Source organism: Cladophialophora bantiana, assembly GCF_000835475.1.
Source record: "Cladophialophora bantiana CBS 173.52 unplaced genomic scaffold supercont1.6, whole genome shotgun sequence".
Classification (NCBI taxonomy): Eukaryota; Fungi; Ascomycota; class Eurotiomycetes; order Chaetothyriales; family Herpotrichiellaceae; genus Cladophialophora; species Cladophialophora bantiana.
Genome location: NW_015971580.1, coordinates 1,817,285 through 1,840,073, shown reverse-complemented (window position 1 = coordinate 1,840,073; position 22,789 = coordinate 1,817,285). Strand labels below are relative to the sequence as shown.

The following is a 22,789-nucleotide window of genomic DNA, read 5'->3' as shown; positions in this document are numbered from 1 at the left end:
AAACATATATATGTCGATGGAGGAAATGCAGAAGAAAACGGAATTTAGGGGAGCCGATGGCGTTTATACTACCGGGACGTATTTTACAATGACAGCCGGTTTCATAGTGAATAGCTAGAAAGCGATTACTTCAGAAACAATATTAATATTCAGAGCCACAAGCCTTGGCCCCTCAGGGAGGCGGTCCATTAAAGGGCCTTCTACATACCTCAATATGTACTGGATTACAGCTTTTAAGCGAGCCCCTCGCTTCATTGGTCACAAAAGTCAATCTTGCAACCGGGCCTTCACATGAGGCTGGCTGAATGAAGGAAGCGTTCTGGAATAGGAAAGTGTTGACACGGGACGGCACAGCCGGTGGAGCGCATTGGGTGGCTTGGCTTGAGAACTGAAGGGGGACACTCAGCCAGCCAAAGTTCTCCCTGCCTACGGAACATGCACCAAAAGATGGCGGCGTCGACAAAACGAAACACCCAAGCCAAACAGAGGATAGCTGAAAGTCTCTCTCAATTTGCCGATCCGTAGGGAGAAAGAGAAGGATGGAGAAATGAGAGGCATGAACAGGAACAGCTCTTTGACTAGTCCGTGAGATGAGAACTCTTCGGTCTTTTGATGCAATGATAGGTATATACAAGGCGTGTTGACTATGTATGAGCACAGGTCGATGCAGGAGGTGACCAGAATCCCCACACAAGGTCTCAAGGGTTGTATGCCCAGGAGCTGGGGAAGTCTTTCTCTGTCCACCCGAAGCATTTCATGGGAGCCTTGCTTGTGAGAAAGGTTTGTCCCTTGCTTTGAAGTCGTTGGTCGAGTTCAAAATTCATTCGATCTCGATGGCCGCCGGCGAGAAAATGGTCTATTTCAGCTGCTTGAAGAGTTTGGGTGCAGCGCACTGCGTTGCGCAGTGTTGGAGATGGAAAACTATTGCTGCGGGTCAGTTGCTTTGTTGTCTCGCCGTAACCATTGCCAGTCTCGTGGGGATAGCCCAAGGAGTAAGCAGAGGAAGACGTACACTCTTCAACACAGTTTTCCTTGGGGCCCTTGTGGTCGGGATCCTCCTCCTGTTGCGTGACACGCTCAACGCATTCGTCGAAGTGGTGCTTGTATCCCACACATTGAGCGGATCGGGCACAGTCTGCGTTTTGTTAATCTTCCCAGACATGCATAAGGCAGATTATAGTGAGGCGGCTCTAGTTCTGCTCTTCACGTCGCAAAAGTAGGTGTAGACGTACCTTCTTCCAGCTTTGGCTTAGGATCTACAGGTTCCTCTTCCTCCTCTTCCTCTTCTTCTTCCTCTTCCTCACCTCCGTCTTCGCCTCCTTCCTCCTCACCTTCCTTTGTGTCCTCAGTACCTTCTTCTTCTTCTTCGTTGCTTCCCTCGCTGCCCTCACTTGACTCTTCGTGGTCGTCTGCGGGAGCTTCGGCTTGAACCTCCTGTACGAAGGAGACGGAGCTCAGAAGGTCGGAAATGAAATCGGTGATTCCCATCGTGAGATTTCGGAGTGGAGTTAGGGATTCGGTGGAATAGATATATTACACTGGTGAGAGTACCAGACGGGATGGAGGCCACCCTAGAGACGTGGGGATGTAGTGGTTGTCTCGCAGAGTGTCGAAAAACCGCAACGTTGTGGAAAGAGTCTCAATATTCAATGTTCCTGAGGAAGCTCGAGCTTGGGCGGAAAATTACAAGGCCCCTGATTGGCCAGCTAGCTCTCAGACGCCAAGCCATCCCTGCCTACGCCGCCCAACTCCAAGTCTCATTCACGCACTATTATTACTCAGAAGCCCTCCGAAGTTGAAAGTGTATGATGTTGGAAGCTAACATACACAAAAGCAACCTTAGGTTCGTGTGAGTCTGGTCTCAGATCTCCAGATGCAAGAAGGACCGCTTTTGCTTCTAGCTAGAACGCTCTGCTACATGCCCCTCAACAATCAAGTGGTTTGCCAGATCTGCCTGCCATTGGATTTTAGTCCCGAGTCAGTGATAACCTCCGATCCAACTCAGCCTGGATGCTCTGCTGCTGTGTCTCTTCGTATCCAGGGGGGGCATCGCTCGGGGCCTGGGATTCGTGTGCCGGTGGTCCCTCTCTCCTCAGTTCGGGAGCCGCGCGACGACTCACCACAGCAGGGGAACCCACATCCTCACCGGTCGCACTGGATTCGTTCGGAGCTATTCGATCTTGCCCAGATTCGTGATATGAGGGCAACTGGTCAAGATGGACATTGTCCAGGTTCACGTTGCCCAAGAAGTTATCTTGGCGCGAGCCCGTGACGTTGCTCTCTCTCGCCGCGGACACGACTTGCTGAAGTCGTTCTTTAATCTGCTCAAAAGTTGAATGAAAATCGGGTGCTCCGCCTTCCTTGAATGTCAACTTAAGTTCAACGGCAGCTTGCGTTGCCGGGATGTTGCCGCCGGGAACCGGCTGGAGGATCGCCTGCCATGCATTCGGACCAAACCATGGAACGGTAAGGTGCGTGTCGTGCAGATTGAGAAGCGGTGCGGAGAAGGACTTGAACTCCGGGGTAGATTTCTCCGGTAGATACACTATCTATGCGTGGCGTCAGAAACGACTTCGTCCGGAAAGATATTCGTTCTATGTGTTACCCTCTGATTGGTCAGATAGACGGTGCCAGAGCTGCAATGGATTGCCAAAGGATTGTTTCCCGGATATGTCGATGGTGTGGTGATAGCGAGACTAATTCTTGGTGTTGACCTGTGGATGATCCTTTCTGATGGCAACGGGACAAAGCCTCCTTTGCCATCTAGCATAACCCAACTTGACATCATTAGCTCAGACATTATAGTGAGCAACGTACGTGGGGGCATACTTGATGGACATGGTTTGTTTTGTGTATCGAGGATTCTTCTATAACGAGAGATGTGTATCAAATGTGCCTTTTCTGCCGGAGGATACGTCTGCTTCAAACACGACGACAAGGACGACCGTATGGCCGGGGAAGATCAAGTTGCATTCATGGTGAACAACAGCAGGCTGAGACAATCATGTGTCAGCTCTTCAAGTAATACGAGTGATAGTGGTGACAATAAAGGCCGCGTGAAGAGTGAGTGATCATGTGTGAACACCAAGAGGCAGCGAGGGCAGCTTCTCATTGTGAAGTGCGGGACAGTGGGAGGTGGCACATCAAGCAGCGCCAAATTCTGGAAAAAATGCTCATACGTCACCTCCGTATCAGGACAAGGGCGACGCCGCCCTAACAAGCGCACTTGGACTGCCGCCCATATGTTGCCTGCGCCATCCTCGCCGCAATGGCCTCCCTTAACATCACACATTGAGGATGGGATTTCACATATGAACAACATATCAGGGAGATTATTACCTGTAAATTCTCATGCAATCGGCAGCACTATCCACCTGGCACCCTTCCATCCGCAGCGGAACGTCTCCTTCGGAAGCCCAACCCAGATGAAATGTGTTGACAGGGTCGCGAGAGCGTCACTGGGGCAAACCATCTGAGACGCTAGGTGCTTCACCAACTGCGCAAACTGCCTCAACCTCGTTGTTCCTGCAGACCTGTGATAGGATGGCGACGGAATAGGAGGTTTCAGGAATGCTCTTATGGTTACAGGCCAATGTATATATAAACAGGCAGAGTTTCTCTGAATAGCCAGGGGGACAGGACACAATCAACCAGACAGATCCACCACTCAACCTTCGTTCAACAAAATGGTTGTATCTCCATCAAAGAAGACCTTGTCAATCACACGCAATTTCCAAGAAATATTGTGACGGCCCCAATCAAAATGAGAGACCTTCAGAACATAATGCGGCTGACCCAATAACACGTCTCAAACGTCTCGAGGCTCGCAGTCGCAGGTCATTCTGGGGTCACAGCGCCCAAGTATATCAGAATAATACACCTTTCACCGTATGGGAGTCACGACAGAGTCTCCAGATCCCGCCTGGATTAGGAGCATGGGTCACTATGGCAGAGTGAAATACAACCTAGGGACAGTGGTGTTGCAGAAAGCATTGGGTCACAAGATCCACCGCGGGATCTGGTAGCGGTAAGGAAAATTTCCCCTCATGATGTGGACGACAAACTTCGGATCATTCAATAGATCTGATATGGCAACCTTGTGTCTCTGCGCGAGATTTTCTCGTTCGAAGATGCCCCCGATTTTGATTTTGGGTATTTGCTCTTTTCCGTTTCCTGCATGGGGCGTCAGTCCGTTGATTGGGATTCGGGCATGATCAATATTGAACAAAAGAAACAGCCGTCGTTGGCAAGACCAGCCAAGGTCTCATGATAACCCAAAAGGGCAAGCATATGTATATTGGTACATCGCGTTCTTCCACCTTTATGCTTTCACTTGCCATGTCTTTGCCTCGGATGCTACAGTTTCTGGTATTACTTCTGCCAATGTTGGGGCGGAAGGCTTCCAACTCAGAGTCTGCTGTGCTCTGCCTGATCTAAACACGGCATTGGTACCCCACAGAACAGCTCCGTGAGACGTCACTTTGTTGGCCTCGTCAACGTCGATCGTAAGTTCTACCTTCGGGCTTTTGAGCAAGCGTTGTTCATGCGCTGCTGAAGCAACGCGTTGGCACACTTCGCCGAAAGTCTGAGCCACAGTCAGCACATTGCTTCGGATACATGCGGAAGGTTTACATGCCATGGCACCGGGACCTGGGAGATAGATTCCCTGTTCGTTCCAAAATTGGGACTTGCCCTCGACAGCAGCTTGCGCCAATAACAAGAACAGGTCACCAAGATCGCGAATGTGGATATTGCTCCATTGATTGAGACCATTCAACAAACGGAATCCCTGGCCGTATTTCAACGTTGCTCGGGCAATTTCTGGTACCTGGACGCTCCTTTGATTCCCAGGTCCAGCTCCCTGGCCGTAGATCAAGGGACCAACAATCAAAGCAGTTCGTATAACGGACGGATCTTGAGCCACAATGAGGTTGTCCACCTGTCGTGATGGATTGTTTCGAATGAAGGCGAGGATCTTTTGAGAGTCTTTCACATCATCATACACTTCGTCTGATGGCTCGCCATATCGACCTTCCTTGATCTCAGGGATTGCAAAGAGTGAAGCTCCTGACATCTGGATCCAGTATGCTGCCTCATTCTCAGCCAGGATCCGTCCACCTTCCTGATTGAAACTTACATTTTGAGCCGGGGCCTTTACTGGCAAGGCCTTTAGCGATGGCTTGTGCGCTTCTAGTATGATTTGTACTTGCCAGATCTGATGGGAAGGTCAACAATATTGACACAACTCGAGATGCAAAAGACTCACGCAAGACTATGTCCGCCTGGCGGCTTTCTTCCTCGAGCAGCCCGACATCGTCTAGATCGCCAAGCACTGTCTGAACATGATCTGGATACCTATCTCGGACACACCGCGCCTTCTGATTGTCTCGCACTAGGCAGGAAATCACTGCTCGCGATTCCGGAAACGACGACGCAATTGAATGCAACGCTTGGCCACCGATATAGCCCGTGGCCCCAGTCCTTGCTCGATTAGCCTTTCATCAATACTACTCGACTGACTCGATTTGCACCTACAAGAATATTCTCACCATCGTTGCTTTTGTGCCTTTGTTCCTTTTGGGATGTAGCGTGTCAGACTCGATAATCGTGACGGGAGGCTGTGTATGCACAACTATCTTGCAATATGGTCAAGCATTTCAGACCACTCTATAAGCTGGAATCTGTCAAAGGGTGGCTGGAAAGACAGTCCAACCTCTGGAATAATAGTGGATATAATTCCTCTGTTTGCGCCTTGGACAGATGAAGGACAACTCCGTCAACCATTGCAAATCTCTTGACTATTAAAACCTGCTTCCGCCAATCAGCGGTTGCATTATCAAAAGAAGCAAGCAATCCCGAGCGAGAATCCAAATCCGGACGAGAATAATTGTCGTGGCAACTTTCTCCCAACAACCACTCGGTCAACGAATGGCTCCCAAACAGCGCAACAACGTCACAGAACAAAGCATTCTCCGCTGGGGCAGAGCCGGACCTCGTCTTTATCGCTCGAAACTCTCCAGCTGATGAGATTCCACCAAAACCGACCCAATACCCAGAGCCCGAGGGCGTCACAGCATGAAAACAGGTGGCGACAACAAGCGTACCCGGAGTCACACGTTCGGTGGTTGCAAAACCTGCCGGAGGCGCCACGTGAAGTGAGACAAGGTCCGGCCTACGTGTCTCACTTGTAGGGCTGTTGGCACAACTTGTAAGGGGTTCAGCCAGCAATTGAAATGGGTTGAAAGCCCTGCAGATATGGTGGTAACGAGGCCAACGCCGATTCGACAGGGTACTTAGTGACGCAGTACCTATATACAGGTAATTGTCTGGCGAGTGAGATTTCGGCAGAGCCATACTAATGACGTTCCTTCAGAAGCAAGTCGGGAGTCGATGAGCACAACTTTACGTTCGGACTTAGCTGAAAAGCCAATTGACGAATCTCTTTCGGAGCTCGACGCCAGATACCAAGATGGCCCCTTAAACACTGGTAATGGTCTGGCAATCGGGCCTTTTAGGGTTTTCAGTCTTGGTCACCTACCTCATGAAAGCTTACCTCGCCGCGACTCGCCTCAGCCGAGGGCTGAGCGACAAGCCATTGATGCCTTCCAAGGAGAGAATGCCTTACCATCTGTTGAATCTGTTGGCAGCTTAAGTGACATGCACAATTTTTCTGGACTGGCCCGATCTTTTCAATCTTGACTTAACAAGCTGCGAGATATTTCCGCAGACCTCGGACAGTTATTTTCAAAGAGGCTTTCCTTGGCGATGCTCCTGCGGTGATGCAGATCAGCCAGGGCAGTAATCACGAAATTGAAAGCGGCGACAGCCATCACGATGTTGTCTCTAACTCTTTCACTTCTATATACCGTGAGAAAAGACCGACTTATCACCGAAATAGACGCCCCCAGAAGCGCAACTATTTCTCACTCACTTCAAGGATTATGTCATTTCTCAAATCCAGATTATGCCCATCGACAAGAAGTCGCCATGGGAAGCCAACAATTTGAATGCTGCTATCTGACTTTGGCGAGACTGACTTACACGACTTCACAACTAGTATCGCACGCTGCCCTAGCCAATCTGCAGGCACTATTGCTCCTCTCTGCAAGACACATGGCAGCTCAGAATGCGAATTATGATGAAGTTTCTGCAAGATACTGGCAGAGTTTCGCAGTAAGGATCATTGAAAAAGCGAAGGAAAACTTGCAATACTCGTTGCGGCGCGAGACCAGAGGTGCCAATGCCGCCAAATATAAAGACCGACGTATGGCAACTCTCGCCATGCTGACATATGCCGTAAGTGCTCACACTAGACCGCTCTTTTTGCTAACGCCGCGATAGACTCTGCACGATAATCAACAAGATGCCTGTGCGTTCGTGATTGATGCTGAACGGTTACTTCGCGTTCGCAGATTGGCAAAACGAACCATTTCACGAAAGGCAATGGAATCGTATCATATTATACATGGACCGGGATAGTGGAAGAAAGTACTTTCGTGCTGCGCAAGTATGATACGACCAGGTCGAAAGTGACTGTTGAATCTATGAGACAATCGGTCAAAGACTTGCAAATGGATCAAGCTCGAGGGACCCGATCGCACGCTCAGCATCAAACAGGGCCCTATCCTCGCCTGGACGACTTTCCTCGACTCGAAACGCCAACTTCGGACAGCGATATCGAAGCTGTTGCGGAAAAGGATAACGAAACCGGACAGCATGGTATGCCGAGCTCTACGGAATTCGGGAGACTTGGTTGAGCCTAGTGTCTCAAACCAAGAGATTAGCAAACGTCATTGAGAGTTTGGAGGTCGACAAGGAAGGACACGATATCAGATTCACGGAGCTCCTCGAGAGACGAAAGCAGCGATTGGGAAATATGGTCTGTTCGTTCGCGGCGAGAGACCGTCAGGATGTTGTTGACCAAGCGCCTTTTAGCTTGTCAAAACTAAGAATGGAGATCGCCCGTAATTGCATGGTCCGCGCATTAAATTCTGCCCCGGTGATATCCTTCTATCGGAGGATTAGAAGGGCCCACCCGGGGATTTTACAAGAACATGTGAAGAATGTCATTCAGGCCTTGAAAGACTATGATTCCTCGTGCGGGGACGCTAATATTCAAGGAACCGGATCTCCCTGGCCTGCTTTCCATGGCCGGGTGCGAAGCGCTCCAATTCTCACAGAGTACTTGAGCGATCGGTTCGATAGAACTTTTGCTGTAACAGGATTTGCAAGGCTCAAAGCAGCGAAAGTTTGCCTAGAGGAAGTATGGAGGCGTCACAACTAACCTATCATTACAGGAGGTAGGAAAACTTGGGATCGGGCTCGGACATGGGAACAAATTTCGAAAGAACGGAACTTGCATTTCCTGCTGTCATGAACGTCACCATCTGTCCCATTGCCAGCTTTGACGATCTGGAACCGTGTTTATGAATTAATAACCTTCAACCCAGCACTCTGCAAAAGTTTTGCCAACTCTGCTCGCGGTTCACCTGTAAGCAACTTGAAGGGCATCCTTACTCCTCCAGTCGGATAGCCGAGCATTTCCATCCCCGTCTTAACAGCAGAGGGGTTATTATACTCCTCTAGGAACTAGCAAACTGGGTATATCTTCGACCATAACTCTCGACCAGCTTTAAGATCGCCCTTGACAGCCAAGGTAATCCATAAATGGGCCGAAATCTCGGGAATAATATTTGAGGCACCCCAAATCAAGCCTTTGCACCCAGCTGCCAGCCCATAAAACGTTAGAGTGTCCCATCCATTGAAGGCAGTGACCTGTGTCGCCCAGAGACAAGACCAACTCGGTGAATGCAGGGGCGTTGCCTGATGTGTCCTTGAGGTATTTCACGCCGACCCGGGAGTGTCGGGGTCAGTCTCGATGCTGAGGGAGTATTGTAGTAGACCGTATCCAGATTCGAGGCCTCATGGATTTCCGACAGGCGCTGCTGGAGCTGTTCATAGTTGACTGGATCATGAAACGGCAGGACAACCATTAAAGCAGCCGGCCTTTGCAGCACGCTGGGCCAGCTCGATGCAGTCCTTGGTCGTAGTGGTGCCAATTCCGCCGACGACAGGTACCCTTCTGGCGGCATATTCAATACAGAGCTCGAGATTCTGTTTTCTTCCGCCCAGGGTCATGCCTGTGAGCTCGCCCGCCGTACCACCAGGCACCAGGCCGTGACAGCCCGCATCCACCATATGATCAATATGCGATTTGAGACGTTTCTCGTCGATAGCGGTGCCATCGTCGGTGAACGGCGTGATCAATGCCACGAGAATGTCTGTCAAGGCTTTGACTGCGGAAGACATTTTGACGATAGTGTCTTTGAAAAGTGTTCGTGAGCTAGACAATGAATCAATCTTTCGACTATGTGGGAAACTGTTGTGGAACACGATCGTATCAGGAAAGGAAAACAAAGTCGATTCAAACTCGACTCTATGTGGTAACTGAAGGCTTTTGATGTTGCGGTATGTCTTCACATTACTGGTAACCTCAAGGAATCACCTTCTCAACGTGCAAGACGCTCAAGCTAAAGACAAGAAGGGAGCATGGTGTCTGGACGCTCCCAGCCTACCCAATCGCAATTTATAGGTTTGTTGATACCTCTTTCGGATGTACGAGGTATGTTATCATAGTTAATGCGGCCCACACTGATCTTAACCATCACGACTTTCGTTTTTGGCACTTTCCTTTTTGTAAGTCTGACCACCAAGTTTTGCACCAACCCTGTTTTACACCACGCGTTCTACCACCCCACCACCTCTCTACCAACTCAATCAACCAACTACCACTCAACCAATTCGCCTTTAATCACGCGTAAATGGCCTCGAATCGAGAGGCTAGGATCCAGCAAGCAATCTCTGACTATCAATCACGTCGATATCCTAGCATTCGCGCAGCCGCGGCCGCGAACGATGTCCACCACTCCACGCTCGTCCGCCGACTACAGGGCACTCAATCGGCCGCGTTATCCCACGAACCACAGCAGATATTATCAAATATACAGGAGGAACTATTAAAGAGATGGATACTCGACCTTGAGGCACAAGGACATCCTCCTAGCTATTCCACTGTGCGAGATCTCGCTGGTGTAATTAGTAAGGCAAATGGCGGCCCTGAACGCGTTGGAATTAATTGGCTACCACGGTTTATTCAGCGACATCCTGATATCCGTTCAAAGGTAGGCAGGAAGATCTGTGTTAAGCGCGTTAATTGCACACTTCCTGAGCTTCTGGAACAATGGTTTCAGGATCTACAGACGATCAAAGAGCGATATTCAATTCAACCTCGACATACCTGGAATATGGATGAATCTGGATTAGCCCTAGGCGTTTGCAGCAATTAAATCGTTGTGGGAACATCTACAACCACCAGTTCATTGCAAAAATCGCCCGAGACACGCGAATGGGTAACGCTCGTTGAGACAATCTCGGCCCTTGGTCAACGTCTACAGACGCTAGTCATCTTCAAAGGTCAATCGCTTCAAACTACTTGGTTCGACGAGTCTAGTCCAGATTATCGATATACAACCTCTCCGAACGGCTGGACATCAAACGAAATCGGACTAAGCTGGCTAGATCAGATCTTTCTACCTCAAACAACTACAGAAGGGACTACTCGCGGCGAGTATCGACTTTTACTACTGGATGGCCATAAGAGTCATGTTACGCACGAGTTTATGTGGAAATGTCACCAAAATAACATCGTGGTGTACTACTTACTACCCCATTTGAGTCACATTCTTCAGCCACTTGATCTTGCTTGTTTTTCGCCAGTTAAGTCTCGTTATCGAGCGCAGATCGCTGATCTAGCTAGGTTCGACGATGCAAGCCTAGTAAAGAAAACGAGGTTTCTACAGATCTATCAGAAAGCTAGCCAGGAAGGTCTCAGTGTCGCCAATATCAAGTCTGGCTGGAACGCCAGTGGTATCTATCCATGGAATCCACGGAAGGCAATTCGATCGAATCTCGTTCTTACTAGCGCCGTAACCAACAAGATTACGCCACAAACACCACCTTCTCGCAAGCGCAAAGTCCTCGATAGCGATGTCTATCTATCGCCTAGTAATAGACGAAATTTCAGCGATTCAGTTCACAGAGCAACACATCAGGAAGGGATCTCAAGGCCACTGAGAACCTTCCTAGGAAAAACGGCTAAACGACTCGATCGTTTACAGTGGGAGAATATATAGAAGGATAAACAAATCGCTAGGCTTGAGTCTCAACTAGAGCGATCGAAGGCCAGGAAACAAAAAGGCAAGGCAATTAATGCCAACGAGACCTTTGCTAGCATCGAGACTATACAGCAGGCCAAAGAGGCATGGGCGACATTGAGAGCGACAACGACAACGACGCGGAGGACTAGGCAGTCTATAAACAACGGGAATGGCACGTCTAATGACCCAATCGAGGCGTTCACACACGTGTTCCACATCAACGATAGTGTTAGTTGAGTAATTGAGACTTGTTCTGTTACGGTCGCGATTCGATTAGGTGGTGTAAAACGGGGTTGGTGCAAAACTTGGTGGTCAGACTTAAGCGACCGTCCCGGCCAGGCAGGTCTTTCCGTTTAATGTTTGTCTTAACTATAAATAGTAGGTTGGCCGATCACGTGACAATCTCCGCTTGGTTTTCCACCCGAAATTCGAGACCTTCATCCAAAGTAGCGGGAGTTTCCGGCACTACTACTATTACCTGTCGTGCCAGATCATCCAAGGGTCTACAATAACATGTACCGTGTCCTATTTGGCGAAGACTTCTGCGAGTTCGGACTTGTGTTCTGGTCAGGCGATGTCTCTCATCACCACACTCTTGGGTATATACTAGTATTGCAGTGACTAGGCTAGCGGATGGGTGCCTCAGACCGAACAAACATGCTAGAAGTAGTAGTACCTTTGAGTCGTTACAATTAAGGCTGCACATTTCTCTACACTCTACAGTTTCAGCGGAATACAATACTAGTACTAGTATCGTTAAGGTGGCTAATCGACCTCCACCACATGATTCCAATGTGTTTGTCATTGAAGATCTGGAGGCTTTGGGTGCCAAAAAGCTACCGAAAGTGTAGAACCTGATCTGAACAATCGGCCCTCTGCTGGGAAACTCAAGGCTGACTGTTCCACGACGAATACTTCAACGAAGGTGCTATGGACATGATATCGTAAAACTCATAACAAGCCTCCATCATGTAACACATACTTAGTACCTCGTACTCTGACAGCCATCAGATTTCGTGACAACATCGCGGCTTATGACAGGTATCGAATTCTGCCACGAGCTTTGCGGAACGTTTAATATACTAGTATTGATACTTCCACAATACTTAGTAGTACTTAGTCCTAGTATTCTTTGGTCAGAAGGTACTAGTGAACTGGGGCGAGGCTACTAGCCATGGGCATCAACTCGTACGGCGGTGGGTATAGCCTCTTCTTGACGCGCACACTCAACTAGGGGAAGTCCTCTCTGTTGGTAACTTGGTTGCTTGTCTTCTATGAAAGATAGTCCCCCAGAACTATATAAGAAGAACCATAGTCTAGGGTCGGCGCCCCAGCCAATCATAACGCTATCCACCACTTCCAACTTCTCCCATTACACTAGTACTAGGCGAGAATTCGTTGCTACTTCTATTTACAACGGAAGACCCTTAAAACGAATCCGAGACAATTCAGTGCCAACTTCTCGACTTAGTACTATAGGTCACATTCCCGTCCGGCATCGGCCCATCAGCCATGCACAAGTTGGCGCACCCCGATGGTGAACTGGCAACTTCATGAGCAGCCGCGAGCGTGAACGTGAGTATGTGTCTTTCGTCCTACGCCACCACGTCCCTGGAAGACGTGGCCAATCAAGGGCGAGGCAATCCACATATGATGTAGATGTGCGTTGTGAAAGACCGGAGCAGAACCAAACAGCTTCTAGAGAGGGCTGAAGGTCGGTAGTCGACGACTCCGTCCCATTTTCAAATACTACCACTATCCGCGGCGCTGCTGGCAAGGGTGGAATGTTCCCAAAGGTGCTGGCCACAAGGCCCTGGTTTCTCTCCGTTGACGTGCCTGTCCCTGGGACGTCGTCTCAACGAGTTCCGCAACGACTTCACGTTCCCCGAGGATCCTAGCTTTCCCAATATCCTCTCCACTGGCCATGACGAGTTTGCAAAGGGCGCTGCAAGATCGCAGGACTACGGTAAGCTCCAAAATCGAGAACTGAAGAAGTCGTCCCGCCCTTTTGCTGTTTAACAGTACTAGGACTACTAAGTACTATTTATCAATACTGGTAGTTCTTGTCTATGTAGATGCAAGTCTGGAGTGGGCCGAAATTATCCCCTAGATGAGAAAGGCGACCAAGATGCAGATTTGGTTGAAAGGCGGTAAGTAGACAGACCACAGCACCAGCAACCAACCGGCAAGCCCATGCAATCAATCTACAAAAAACTTGAAGCTAACAACTGAAACATCTTGCACCTACTACTAAGTCCTTAATCCAGCGGACGTTCAACTCGCCATTGACCACGGAGTGGATGGTGTGATAATTAGTACTACTACTAGTATCCAACCACGGTGCCCGCCACCCTTGACTGTTTAAGGGAGTGAGAACGAGTAGGTTGGGGTCGAATTCAGATCGCAGTTGATGGGGGAATCCGATGTGGTTCAGACATCTTCAAGGCCATCGCCCTCGGGGCACAACACTGTTTTGCTGGCTGGATAGCAATCTGGGGCCTTGCAGTAACTTGAAGTGGTTGTTTTCTCATGTGACGCGCCAATGGGCCAGTCCTGAAATCCATGTTTTGCTAATTAAATCGGTGCTATTCGTTGAAGGATGGTGGACAACAGGGAGTCGAGCTGGGTGTGAGGCTTCTCTTGGAGGAGTTCCGAACGACAATGGCACTTGCAGGGTATGCATACGCATTTGCCTGTTTAGTACGGCGTCTGTACACTCACTAACCAAAAACCGATACGGCGGCAGATGTTGCAGAATTAGTGAGATCACACCTGACCACCTTACTTTCGTTGGACGCGGCGGACGGCTTCACAAGTTGTAGATCCGCGTTGAATCAAACCTGGGGCCTGAGCTTTCTTGGAGAAAGTCACATTACATACTATCTAAAGTAATAGATTAGTTTCAGTGCTCATGGGTTTGCTGGTGGTGCCTACCTACTTGGACGTGAGTCCTAAACGAGAAAGAGCTGACGTAGGGGTGGGTATAGGCTAGGCAACTTTAGGAGATTTTCGTGACGTGCTTGCCTTCAGCGAACACTTTAGTTCCCTGAATTTCGAAACTGCTAGTATCGCAATCGCGGTCACCAATCCATGAGAACCCCGATCCTAAAATTGATCTGCTACGGACTTTCTATACTACTACTATTTATCAATAAGTTTAAACTTCAATAATTTAGACGTCTTCAAATCGAGCAATTATATTGGTAATATTGATCCTTCCCTGATCATTCTCTAATCCCTCTTTAATACGATCGTGTAGAGTATAATATTGCTATATCAATAATACTCTTCAAAAAGCTAAAAAAAAAAAAAAAATTCGATGGCGATGAATACTAAGATAGCCTTACTAGCTATTCAGTCATTATTATGACACCTAAAAAGGCAATACTTCACCTCGCGGTTATCTACTATAGTGCCCGCCTCGTGTTAAACCGAGTCCAGCCCAGTTCCAGCCAAGTTCTAGCCCGGGCTGGGCTCGATTTAAGGGGTATATAGGTGAGCGAGACTGGGAGATTGGTTCGAACTAAGCCGGATCGATTTAAAATCGATTTAATCATTTTATATATTTTTGTATAATTATTATATATTTTTTTAGTTACTACAAAATGTTATGAAATTAAAGATTTCTACTTGATGTACGATCATACTAATATTTAACATAAGACTAGCACTTAAGAGATAAAAATTAAAACTTTGAGAAAAAGTGCTGCCGACTGGGATTAAACAATTCTATTTTATTATTTTACTAGTAATAGTAAACTAAGTCGAATTAGTTCGAATCGATCTAGAATCGGTCTCAGACCGGGCTATAACAGAGTCTGATGCTTAAATCGCTGATCAGGCTGATTCGAACCAGTTCGAACCAATCTAACACCCGTAGAGAAGGCGATATAGTACTAGTACTGTTTAACCGTGAGGTGTGGCGGGCTGGTATTAATTATTGACACATCTTACTCGACTTCTAATTTAAGACCTTGACTGAAAGATCGCTGCGGTCAGCCCGGCGGCTCGTGGGAGAACTCTAAAGTAGTATTACCGTGTGCGAAGGACGCAGCCGAGGCTGTCACCCATACCAAGGTGTAATTTTGAATGACTTATGGAGGATTCTCTGTCTCTCAAGACCCGCGCAGATGTTCGAGCTCTTCAGTGGCAAGACTTACGGTGGGCTCGTAGTCTGAAGTAGTTGTACGGCAACGGGACCAAGAAGCCTGCCAATGCCGATGTTGCAGCAGCCACCCAAAAATATGGACTTTCCAAGTCGACGCAACCACCCGTAAGACCATAGTCGACGGCATTTTCAGCTACTTCCATCGCGAACATAGATATCATGCTCATCCCTGTCGCCGTCCTGGCAGCGACTCTCAAAGTGAGTCGATCACGACCAAGGTGAAGCAGGGCTGTCTCGAGAAGAATCGAGGTCATGATCCCTGCTGCCACTGAGTCCAGCGTCAGTGTCATTTCGAGCAGCGGCTGGGGAAGAGGAACTCACTCGACAGTCCCATGGTCGTCACTGTGCCGAGTTCTGGATGAGCAGATTGGAGGTACCACATAGTTGAGAAATCGCCCGTTGTGCATCCAACGAGGCAACGCAGGGTATTGATGGTGGACCTCTTCCATATCGGCTTGGATGACCAAAATCCATCACCCGAGACGGCTGTAGGAGTTCTTCCCTGTGCAGTACAGCACGGTTTCTTGGCGGTCATGATTCCACGGTTCCAACTAAGATAGCCATGTGGAGGGCAGGAACGTGCAGAGCTGACAGGACTCGAGAGTATTACCTTGGGGATCGAAGCCGTTATGAACTCAGTCGACATCGCTTTTGGTTTGAGTAGAGGTAGCATCTTGGGGAGTACTAGTATTAAGGTGTAGGAAGCGAGGCTTAATGGCACCCAGTTCCCTTGTTGGGTCGCCGCAAGGCCTTGGCAATGAGCAGGATCACGAGCGACAGCGCAGCCCGTCTCAATGATCGTCGATTGATGTTACCGCGAACCAGATCGTAGTAGCTGATAATGATTAAGGTGATGGCTCCAGACCATGAGCTTAAGGGGTGCGCCAAAGATGAAGTGGCGACCGGCAGGGCGGCAAGGTCCAGCAAAGCCTACACCCAGGGCCGCGGTTAGTCTGTTGCTTGACGATAGAACATACAGTGAAAGAGCGCATATCACCTACCGGCAACCAGCAACAGCAACGGTAAAACAACACGCGGACGACCAGTGGGAGCCAGAAGTGGTCTGACTTAGGCCGGTTTAGCTGGTTCGGTTGCGTCGCAGGAGGAGGGCAACAGGAAGGCATCAATAACAGAATATGACAATACTAGTTTGACAAGATTGGGACAAAGACCAGGAAATCAGCCAGGCTGCGCCGCATCTACATGGGGCCCTTGTAGTATCTATAATGATGGCAATCATTCAGCGCAGGATTAAAGGGGCTGCCGAATCACGCACAATTCCCGCACCGGAGTGTTCATCGTGACCCATATCTTGGGACTTCTGGGCAACGCTTAGCACTCACTACCTTTCCGCCGTCGATCGTGTAGGTACAGTACTAGTCACCCTAACCTGCAGATAGGGTTTTCGCTTCCTACGCATAAGTGCCGCAAACCCCTGCCGGCCGAGAACCGCTAGACTTGATCGGGGTAGTCCGGTCACATTGTCACTGGCGCTTTGTGCATCGTTCGTGTCGAGTAGAGACAGGTCCAGAAGAGTAGTAACGATCGGAAATATTAAGATGCTAAGTTAGATTCTTCTGGGATCCCCCTAGGTTCCTCTATCTATGCATCCTTCACTGCCCGTCCTGGATTTCGAGGTGCTGGAACGCTCAGACAGCATCACCTCTAACGCTGAAGTCTCACTCAGTTGGGGGTAGGAAACTCGTGGCATTCGTTGTTGACGGGCTGAGTGATAGTACTCCTGCGTTGACGGCGTCGGACGTGTCTGTGTCGCTTTCATCCCGGAGCGATATCGCCATCAACGCATCATCTTTCATTCCAATTTTGCACATCACTGAGACGCGTCTTCCGGAGAGTGAGGCTCGACATTGTCTGGACTGGGAGCTACAACATCACCCTGATTCTGGTCGCAGCTGGAGTGTTCTTCGCCGTTGGATCAACCGACGAAAAGGGTGGCTGACGAATGAGTCCCATGTGGGCCGTTGTGACTTTTTTGGGGGGAGGGGTTAGTGTCTCTGTGGTGCCCAGTACTACTACTAGTCCAGCGTTGAAGTCGCCAGAGGTTAAGTGACCGTTCAAGAAATAGACAGGGTCATGGTCAGTTTTTTGATGAGGTGGATACGATGCTTTGAATAGTGCAAGGGTTCAACACATTGCATAATGGCGCCTGGGAATGGCTCATGGGGTGTTTGGTACATTGGAAATGTCAAGATTACTAAGTTTCAACATGTGAAGGCCGCAGAAAATACTAGTAGGATGGTGCTGTGGTTAGTCACATAGCAAGGCAGAGAGCCTACCATCATGCTGGCTGCAGATGGGAGGTTGAAGCAACCTATGCATCACGGAGACAACGACAGACGGTGCTAGACAATTTGATAGTACTACAGTGCTGGCATTCAAGCCATTCGTTTACAGATTGAGTAGAGGATCCTGTACCTTTTGTCCTCGACAGTCTCTCTCTATGATTGAATGCTACCGCCATCACCCAGCTAGCCGCCGCGTGGCCTAGTCGCCGCCTCTGCCGTGTTGGTGGTGGTGATTCTGTCTTGGCCTCAACCGGAAAGGCGTTCTCGACTCCCGATCTGCTGGACAGGGCTCTGTGCGTTGTTGTTACACGTGCAAGCCGAACTCTGAAGTGCTCCGATACAATATAATGATAGTGCTCTGTGAGCTCCACGCGCTCCAGTGCTCTCCTCAGTAGAGCCTATAGAGCCAATGAATGATCCAGCAAGGTACTAGTATCTTACGTGATTTCAATTCTGCTGGTCAAGATGTCAAATGAGTGTAGCGAGTCACGCCCGCACAACTCGTGATCGGTCTTCCTCGTAGCAGTGTCTAACAGTTAATAGGATCGGTCCTACGACTAATCGATTGATCCCTTAAGTACTACTAAGGGTACACGACTATAAGTAGTACTAGTTCTATCCTAGTATATTTAGATGTCAATCCTTCTGGGGTGCTCTCCCAACACTTCTCTCGGGTTGTTGTCGTCACAATGGAGTGATCAGTCTCCAGAAACTCCTCTGCCAATCGTTGCTTTCATCACCGTGGAACTTGCCTCCGCCAGCCGCAGCACACCATGGAACATCAATCTCTGCAATATCTGGCTCGAACTCGCGCCCTCTGCAATCTGCCGCGAGAGTGCCACTGCCCCATTTGCATAGTGCCTCATCTTATCCTCGTACGTTGCAATAACATCCAAGATGCTGGTGTTGCCGCGGTGTGCATCAATGAGAAGATCGGTCAAGACGTGAGCATCACGAAACGCGATGTTGGCGCCGACTCCCGCCATGGGCGTCATGTTGTAGGTTGCGTCGCCAAGAAGTAGTAGTAATATACTAGTATTGTTTGTCTTCCACGGAGTCAGACGGGGCATCGAGCGCAAGACGATCGGGGCGACTGTGGCGAAGTCTGCTTCCCTGACCACGGTCACGAGCGATTCAGCCCAATTCTGAATACCGGCGAGGGCGATGTCACGCAGCTGTGAAGGTGATAGTGCTTTGGCATCTATGGGAGTCTCAGGCTTGGGGACCACGTATGCCCACAACGTGTAGTTGTCGACCGGGCCACGCTCCCCTTCTGAAGACGGGAATGGGGCTATGAACAACCAAACCTTCCCATACGGAACGATAGTATTATTCAGCGAGCCGTCCGTCAGGAGTGCCGGCAAGTTTTCCGTGCGGACCTTGTCCAACTGGTACCGCCCGCATATAACAACGATGCCGAGCTCTTCTTGTTTCAGGTCCGACAGCCGTTGTTCGCGGACCTTGGATTTGCTGGTATCTGCGCCGATGAGGATGTCTCTCTCCACGCTCGTCGAGTCCGCAAAGCGTGCACGAACCCGTCCGCCGTCGAGATGCTCATAGTGGGTGAAGGATTTACCCCAATACACGATTGCTCCTTTCAAATATCCAGGAATTCGGCACGATGGGCCGCTCGTCTCTCAACGTCCATTTCTGGTTTGCCTGAAATTTTCGCATCGTCCCGCAGAGCCAGCCGCCACAAGTGCGTGTCGCGAAAAGCTCACTGTGGCCCTGCGGGTGTCGTTGCAACAAGAAAACGGTCCCAGCTTTCGCGATCAAGACAGTGCTGGAGTGCGCGCTTACCATCAGAGCCCACGTGGAGCCCATAGCCCGTAAGTTCGTGCGTCGGGTCTGCGTGCCTTTCAAACACCTAGACCTCGATACTAGTAGCTTTCTTCTGCTGCAAGCCGTTGGCCAGGCAGAGACCACCGAAACCTGCCCCGATGATGATGACACGCATGGCGCAAATATCCTCTGTAGCTGGGTGAGTCTTGTCGAGGGCAGGTCCTATTCTATATTCTCTATTCTGTGTTTCGTTATTCGATCTCACGACGGTCGCCGAGGATGTGGGAACACACATGGCGACATATGCATCACATACTGCTCATATCTTTCCATAGTTGTGACCATAAGATCCGGGTATATACTATACACCTAGAATAGAAGTACTAGTATTACGTTATGCCACAGGGTGACCGGCTTGGTGCCATGGTGCCACGAAGTCAAGTCAGGACCGAGTAGCAGAAGCAGTCTAGTGTAAGGGCAGGAGAGCACTAATCTGTTCTACTCACTAGTACAAAGTTCTAGTCTATGAACGAGCTATTGACGAGTACTGGTATAACTTTGCCATTATATCTCTCAGTTGGGCGCCTCCAGAGACGGTAGGGGCCCAATGGTGAGCCTCACGAGGTGTATTCGTACGTGCCTAGCTGATGGCAGATTACTGCTTAGTTGCCCAGGCCCAATCAAACCCTTGCCGTCCCTATCTTGAATCACTCAGCTGCGAGTCAATACTACTCGGTGGTACCTCGCATAGCGAATGCCTACTATGTAAAGGGGGTTGACTCCACTCTCCCTCAAGGCTATTGTATTACTCGCTCAATCGCAGAGGTCTAGTGATCTGCAAACTTCCACCTGAGCATAAATCTACCAATGATACTAAATCAAGTACGAATAGTAGCTAGTAGCTTTAAGGCATGCCAGAACCACTCCAACCGAGAACTTGCTGGCTATTGTCCAGCCAACTTCCTGGCGAAGGGCGTGCGAGAAGTTCGTCAGCCTTAGCTCGCTGAGAACTGAGCCCTCTCCCTGCACAGAAAATATGCAACAATCTCACTCTCATACTCGCGCGCCCAGCGGACCATGGCGCTTGCCGCCGAGGCTGATGAAACAAACGGAGTTCTGGATTACTGGGAAACTCTAAGCCCGAGCCCAACCTGCCTAACAAACGATGTAGCGAGGGTAAGCGAGGGTTGCCTGTTGATGTTGCGAGAAATGGGAGCTGAGGCGACAAGTATCTAGAGGCTGTTCACATCTCGTTGCCGGGAGACTGCAAAGAGCTGATCAGGGTCGAAGGGCTGTTGGTGACTCTAGATGAGATGCGTCGATAAATCGAGTGCTGGTATCTTGTGGACGTCAACATTTCGGGCAAAGACTTGATTCCGACCCAGCTGGTATGTCGCGATCTCGCTATTGTAATCACGGGTCGGTTTCATCGTCTCCGGATCTTCTTCATTAATACCCATCCGGTTATTTTGCAAAAGCTTGAGGGGGTTTGGTTACATGACATCCTCTGAAACGGACATTCATTGCCGCATGGTGAATAGATGGCCAGATCAACAGGGAATTTCACGAGCCCGGGGCAACTTGTGGAGAAACCCGGTGCAAATACCAGCCAGATGATGACATTGTTGATACAGGATCTTGGGACGAAAAGACTGCGTCGTTTTGTTCCAGACTGCTCAGTGATCCAGATGTCCCGACCGAGATCAATATCCGGCCATAGAAGAGAATGTCAAACTGAGGAATGTCGGCTGTGGTTTTTTTGGGCGAGTCCGATGTAATCGCCATCTGTGGAGCGTCAGCTGTTCATCCCATCGTAGCTGCTGAACTTTCTAATCAGTCTGTTTGAGACACGAACGACAATCCCGATCATTGTGGGTAGTCCGTACAGACTGCTGTTGAGCAAAAAGTGTAGTCGATAGTGTCAAGCCGCCCATATCTGTGTGTCAGCTCAAAGCTAGACGGTCAGCGTTACTGGACCAGGACCTCAAGCAGACCCACGACGTGCTCAATATGAGTTGAGAGACAAAAGGGGAGACGAGGGCCCGGTCGAGTCTGCGCGGGTCTCGAGCTTTGCATGTTCTGGCTCGGTCAGAGCTGGCCAGCCTTGCTACCATCTCAGACCGCCTGTCAATCGCCGACCAGCAGAATTTCAATATGTTCGATACATCCATCACCACAGCCTGAAAGGCGTGAGATCGAATCTGATGCACCGACCGGATTTTTCTGTCTCTATTGGTCGGGGATATGCTCTCGCTCTGAACTTCAAGAGGGAATGAGGGGCTGGCAAGGCTACAAAATAGAGGGAACAACTTTGGGGAAACTCTGATCTTGGCCAGCGGCTTGCTGCACCGACGGTGCTTAATTGACTGGAGGGAACACCGTATGAGTGCGCATTTGGGATATGTGTCTCCGGTAATTGATCCTGCCCAGATCTGCCGTGGTCATGGAGGCGGAGGGGGAGGTACCTACGTAGCCTCAAATGTCAATTAGGCTAATAGTAAAGACTTTGAGTAGGTAGCTAGCTCGCTGGTCTATTTTGCTAAAGCACGATCCCTAGGCTGTACTTATAGTTAGCTGAGTTAGTTGATAGTCGCTGTGCCGTTGATCTTGACGCGGGGGACATTGACATCCATTTAGGCCCGCGCACTCCCCGCCATTTCTCCGTGCTCCGGATTCCCACCCCGGTCCTCTCATGATGCACTAGCCTAATTGGGCCTGAGCCATTTGGTCTTAGCACCGCCGCAACCTATCACCTGACTATTTAACTCTCTTCTCAATGAACCAAACTTGACTACCTATTATTAACCTTGTTCAGGACCCCAAATGGTTCAATACCCCGAACCCCCCCCTCAAATAAGCTCCAGTGGTACATACATACCGAGATACATATTGTGTATCCCCCGCATTCATTCCCCTCACAAGATTCCCTGTTCACTGACTTTCCATTGCTTGCTATGTAATAGTATGGATTACCGTTAGTGGTTGGTGCTGTAGCCTCTGTACCTGGCCAGATCCACATTAAGGAAACTTCTGGGAGCTAAAATGCAGATCATCAAAGCCCTTTAGGCTCATGTCGAGGGTTGCTTCGTTGGAGAGGCAGCTCGGAAGTTCGCCGAACCAATGAACAGGATTCCAGTCCATTTGCCTTGTACCGTGTACACGCTTCTGCTCAAATCCATGTATGAGCATAAAGAGAACAGAAAGGTACGTTGAACCGCCATCTTTTTCTTAATCCGAGACCGGCTGTTGCCAGTGGTTCTTCCTAAGAGATATCGAAACGCCCGCATTCCAACCCCTCCCCACCCCCCCAAAACAGT

At 49.5% G+C, this 22,789-nt stretch overlaps 7 protein-coding genes across 7 annotated transcripts; 1 reads left to right on the top strand and 6 right to left on the bottom strand.

The window, feature by feature from the left end:
* Positions 1–698: 698 nt before the first annotated feature.
* Positions 699–1,488, bottom strand: Z519_04974 (uncharacterized protein; the record flags this gene model as incomplete). Its single annotated transcript, XM_016762716.1, has 2 exons — positions 699–1,135; positions 1,233–1,488. 2 exons carry the CDS (start codon positions 1,486–1,488, stop codon positions 699–701), a joined length of 693 nt encoding a protein of 230 aa, XP_016621663.1.
* Positions 1,489–1,967: 479 nt separating this feature from the next.
* On the bottom strand, positions 1,968–2,785 carry Z519_04973 (uncharacterized protein; the record flags this gene model as incomplete). The annotated part of the gene is made up of 2 exons (XM_016762715.1): positions 1,968–2,549; positions 2,606–2,785. 2 exons carry the CDS (start codon positions 2,783–2,785, stop codon positions 1,968–1,970), a joined length of 762 nt encoding a protein of 253 aa, XP_016621662.1.
* A 1,536-nt stretch (positions 2,786–4,321) lies between these two features.
* On the bottom strand, positions 4,322–5,552 carry Z519_04972 (uncharacterized protein; the record flags this gene model as incomplete). The annotated part of the gene is made up of 4 exons (XM_016762714.1): positions 4,322–5,088; positions 5,138–5,215; positions 5,267–5,481; positions 5,536–5,552. 4 exons carry the CDS (start codon positions 5,550–5,552, stop codon positions 4,322–4,324), a joined length of 1,077 nt encoding a protein of 358 aa, XP_016621661.1.
* A 1,435-nt stretch (positions 5,553–6,987) lies between these two features.
* On the top strand, positions 6,988–7,968 carry Z519_04971 (uncharacterized protein; the record flags this gene model as incomplete). Its single annotated transcript, XM_016762713.1, has 4 exons — positions 6,988–7,296; positions 7,413–7,719; positions 7,785–7,879; positions 7,936–7,968. The coding sequence occupies 4 exons, from the start codon at positions 6,988–6,990 to the stop codon at positions 7,966–7,968; spliced, it is 744 nt and encodes a 247-aa protein (XP_016621660.1).
* A 776-nt stretch (positions 7,969–8,744) lies between these two features.
* Positions 8,745–9,309, bottom strand: Z519_04970 (uncharacterized protein; the record flags this gene model as incomplete). The annotated part of the gene is made up of 2 exons (XM_016762712.1): positions 8,745–8,965; positions 9,018–9,309. The coding sequence occupies 2 exons, from the start codon at positions 9,307–9,309 to the stop codon at positions 8,745–8,747; spliced, it is 513 nt and encodes a 170-aa protein (XP_016621659.1).
* A 6,050-nt stretch (positions 9,310–15,359) lies between these two features.
* Z519_04969 (uncharacterized protein) lies at positions 15,360–15,766 on the bottom strand (the record flags this gene model as incomplete). The annotated part of the gene is made up of 2 exons (XM_016762711.1): positions 15,360–15,652; positions 15,706–15,766. 2 exons carry the CDS (start codon positions 15,764–15,766, stop codon positions 15,360–15,362), a joined length of 354 nt encoding a protein of 117 aa, XP_016621658.1.
* Positions 15,767–18,388: 2,622 nt separating this feature from the next.
* On the bottom strand, positions 18,389–19,647 carry Z519_04968 (uncharacterized protein; the record flags this gene model as incomplete). Its single annotated transcript, XM_016762710.1, has 2 exons — positions 18,389–19,284; positions 19,572–19,647. The coding sequence occupies 2 exons, from the start codon at positions 19,645–19,647 to the stop codon at positions 18,389–18,391; spliced, it is 972 nt and encodes a 323-aa protein (XP_016621657.1).
* Between the last annotated feature and the right edge of the window lie 3,142 nt (positions 19,648–22,789).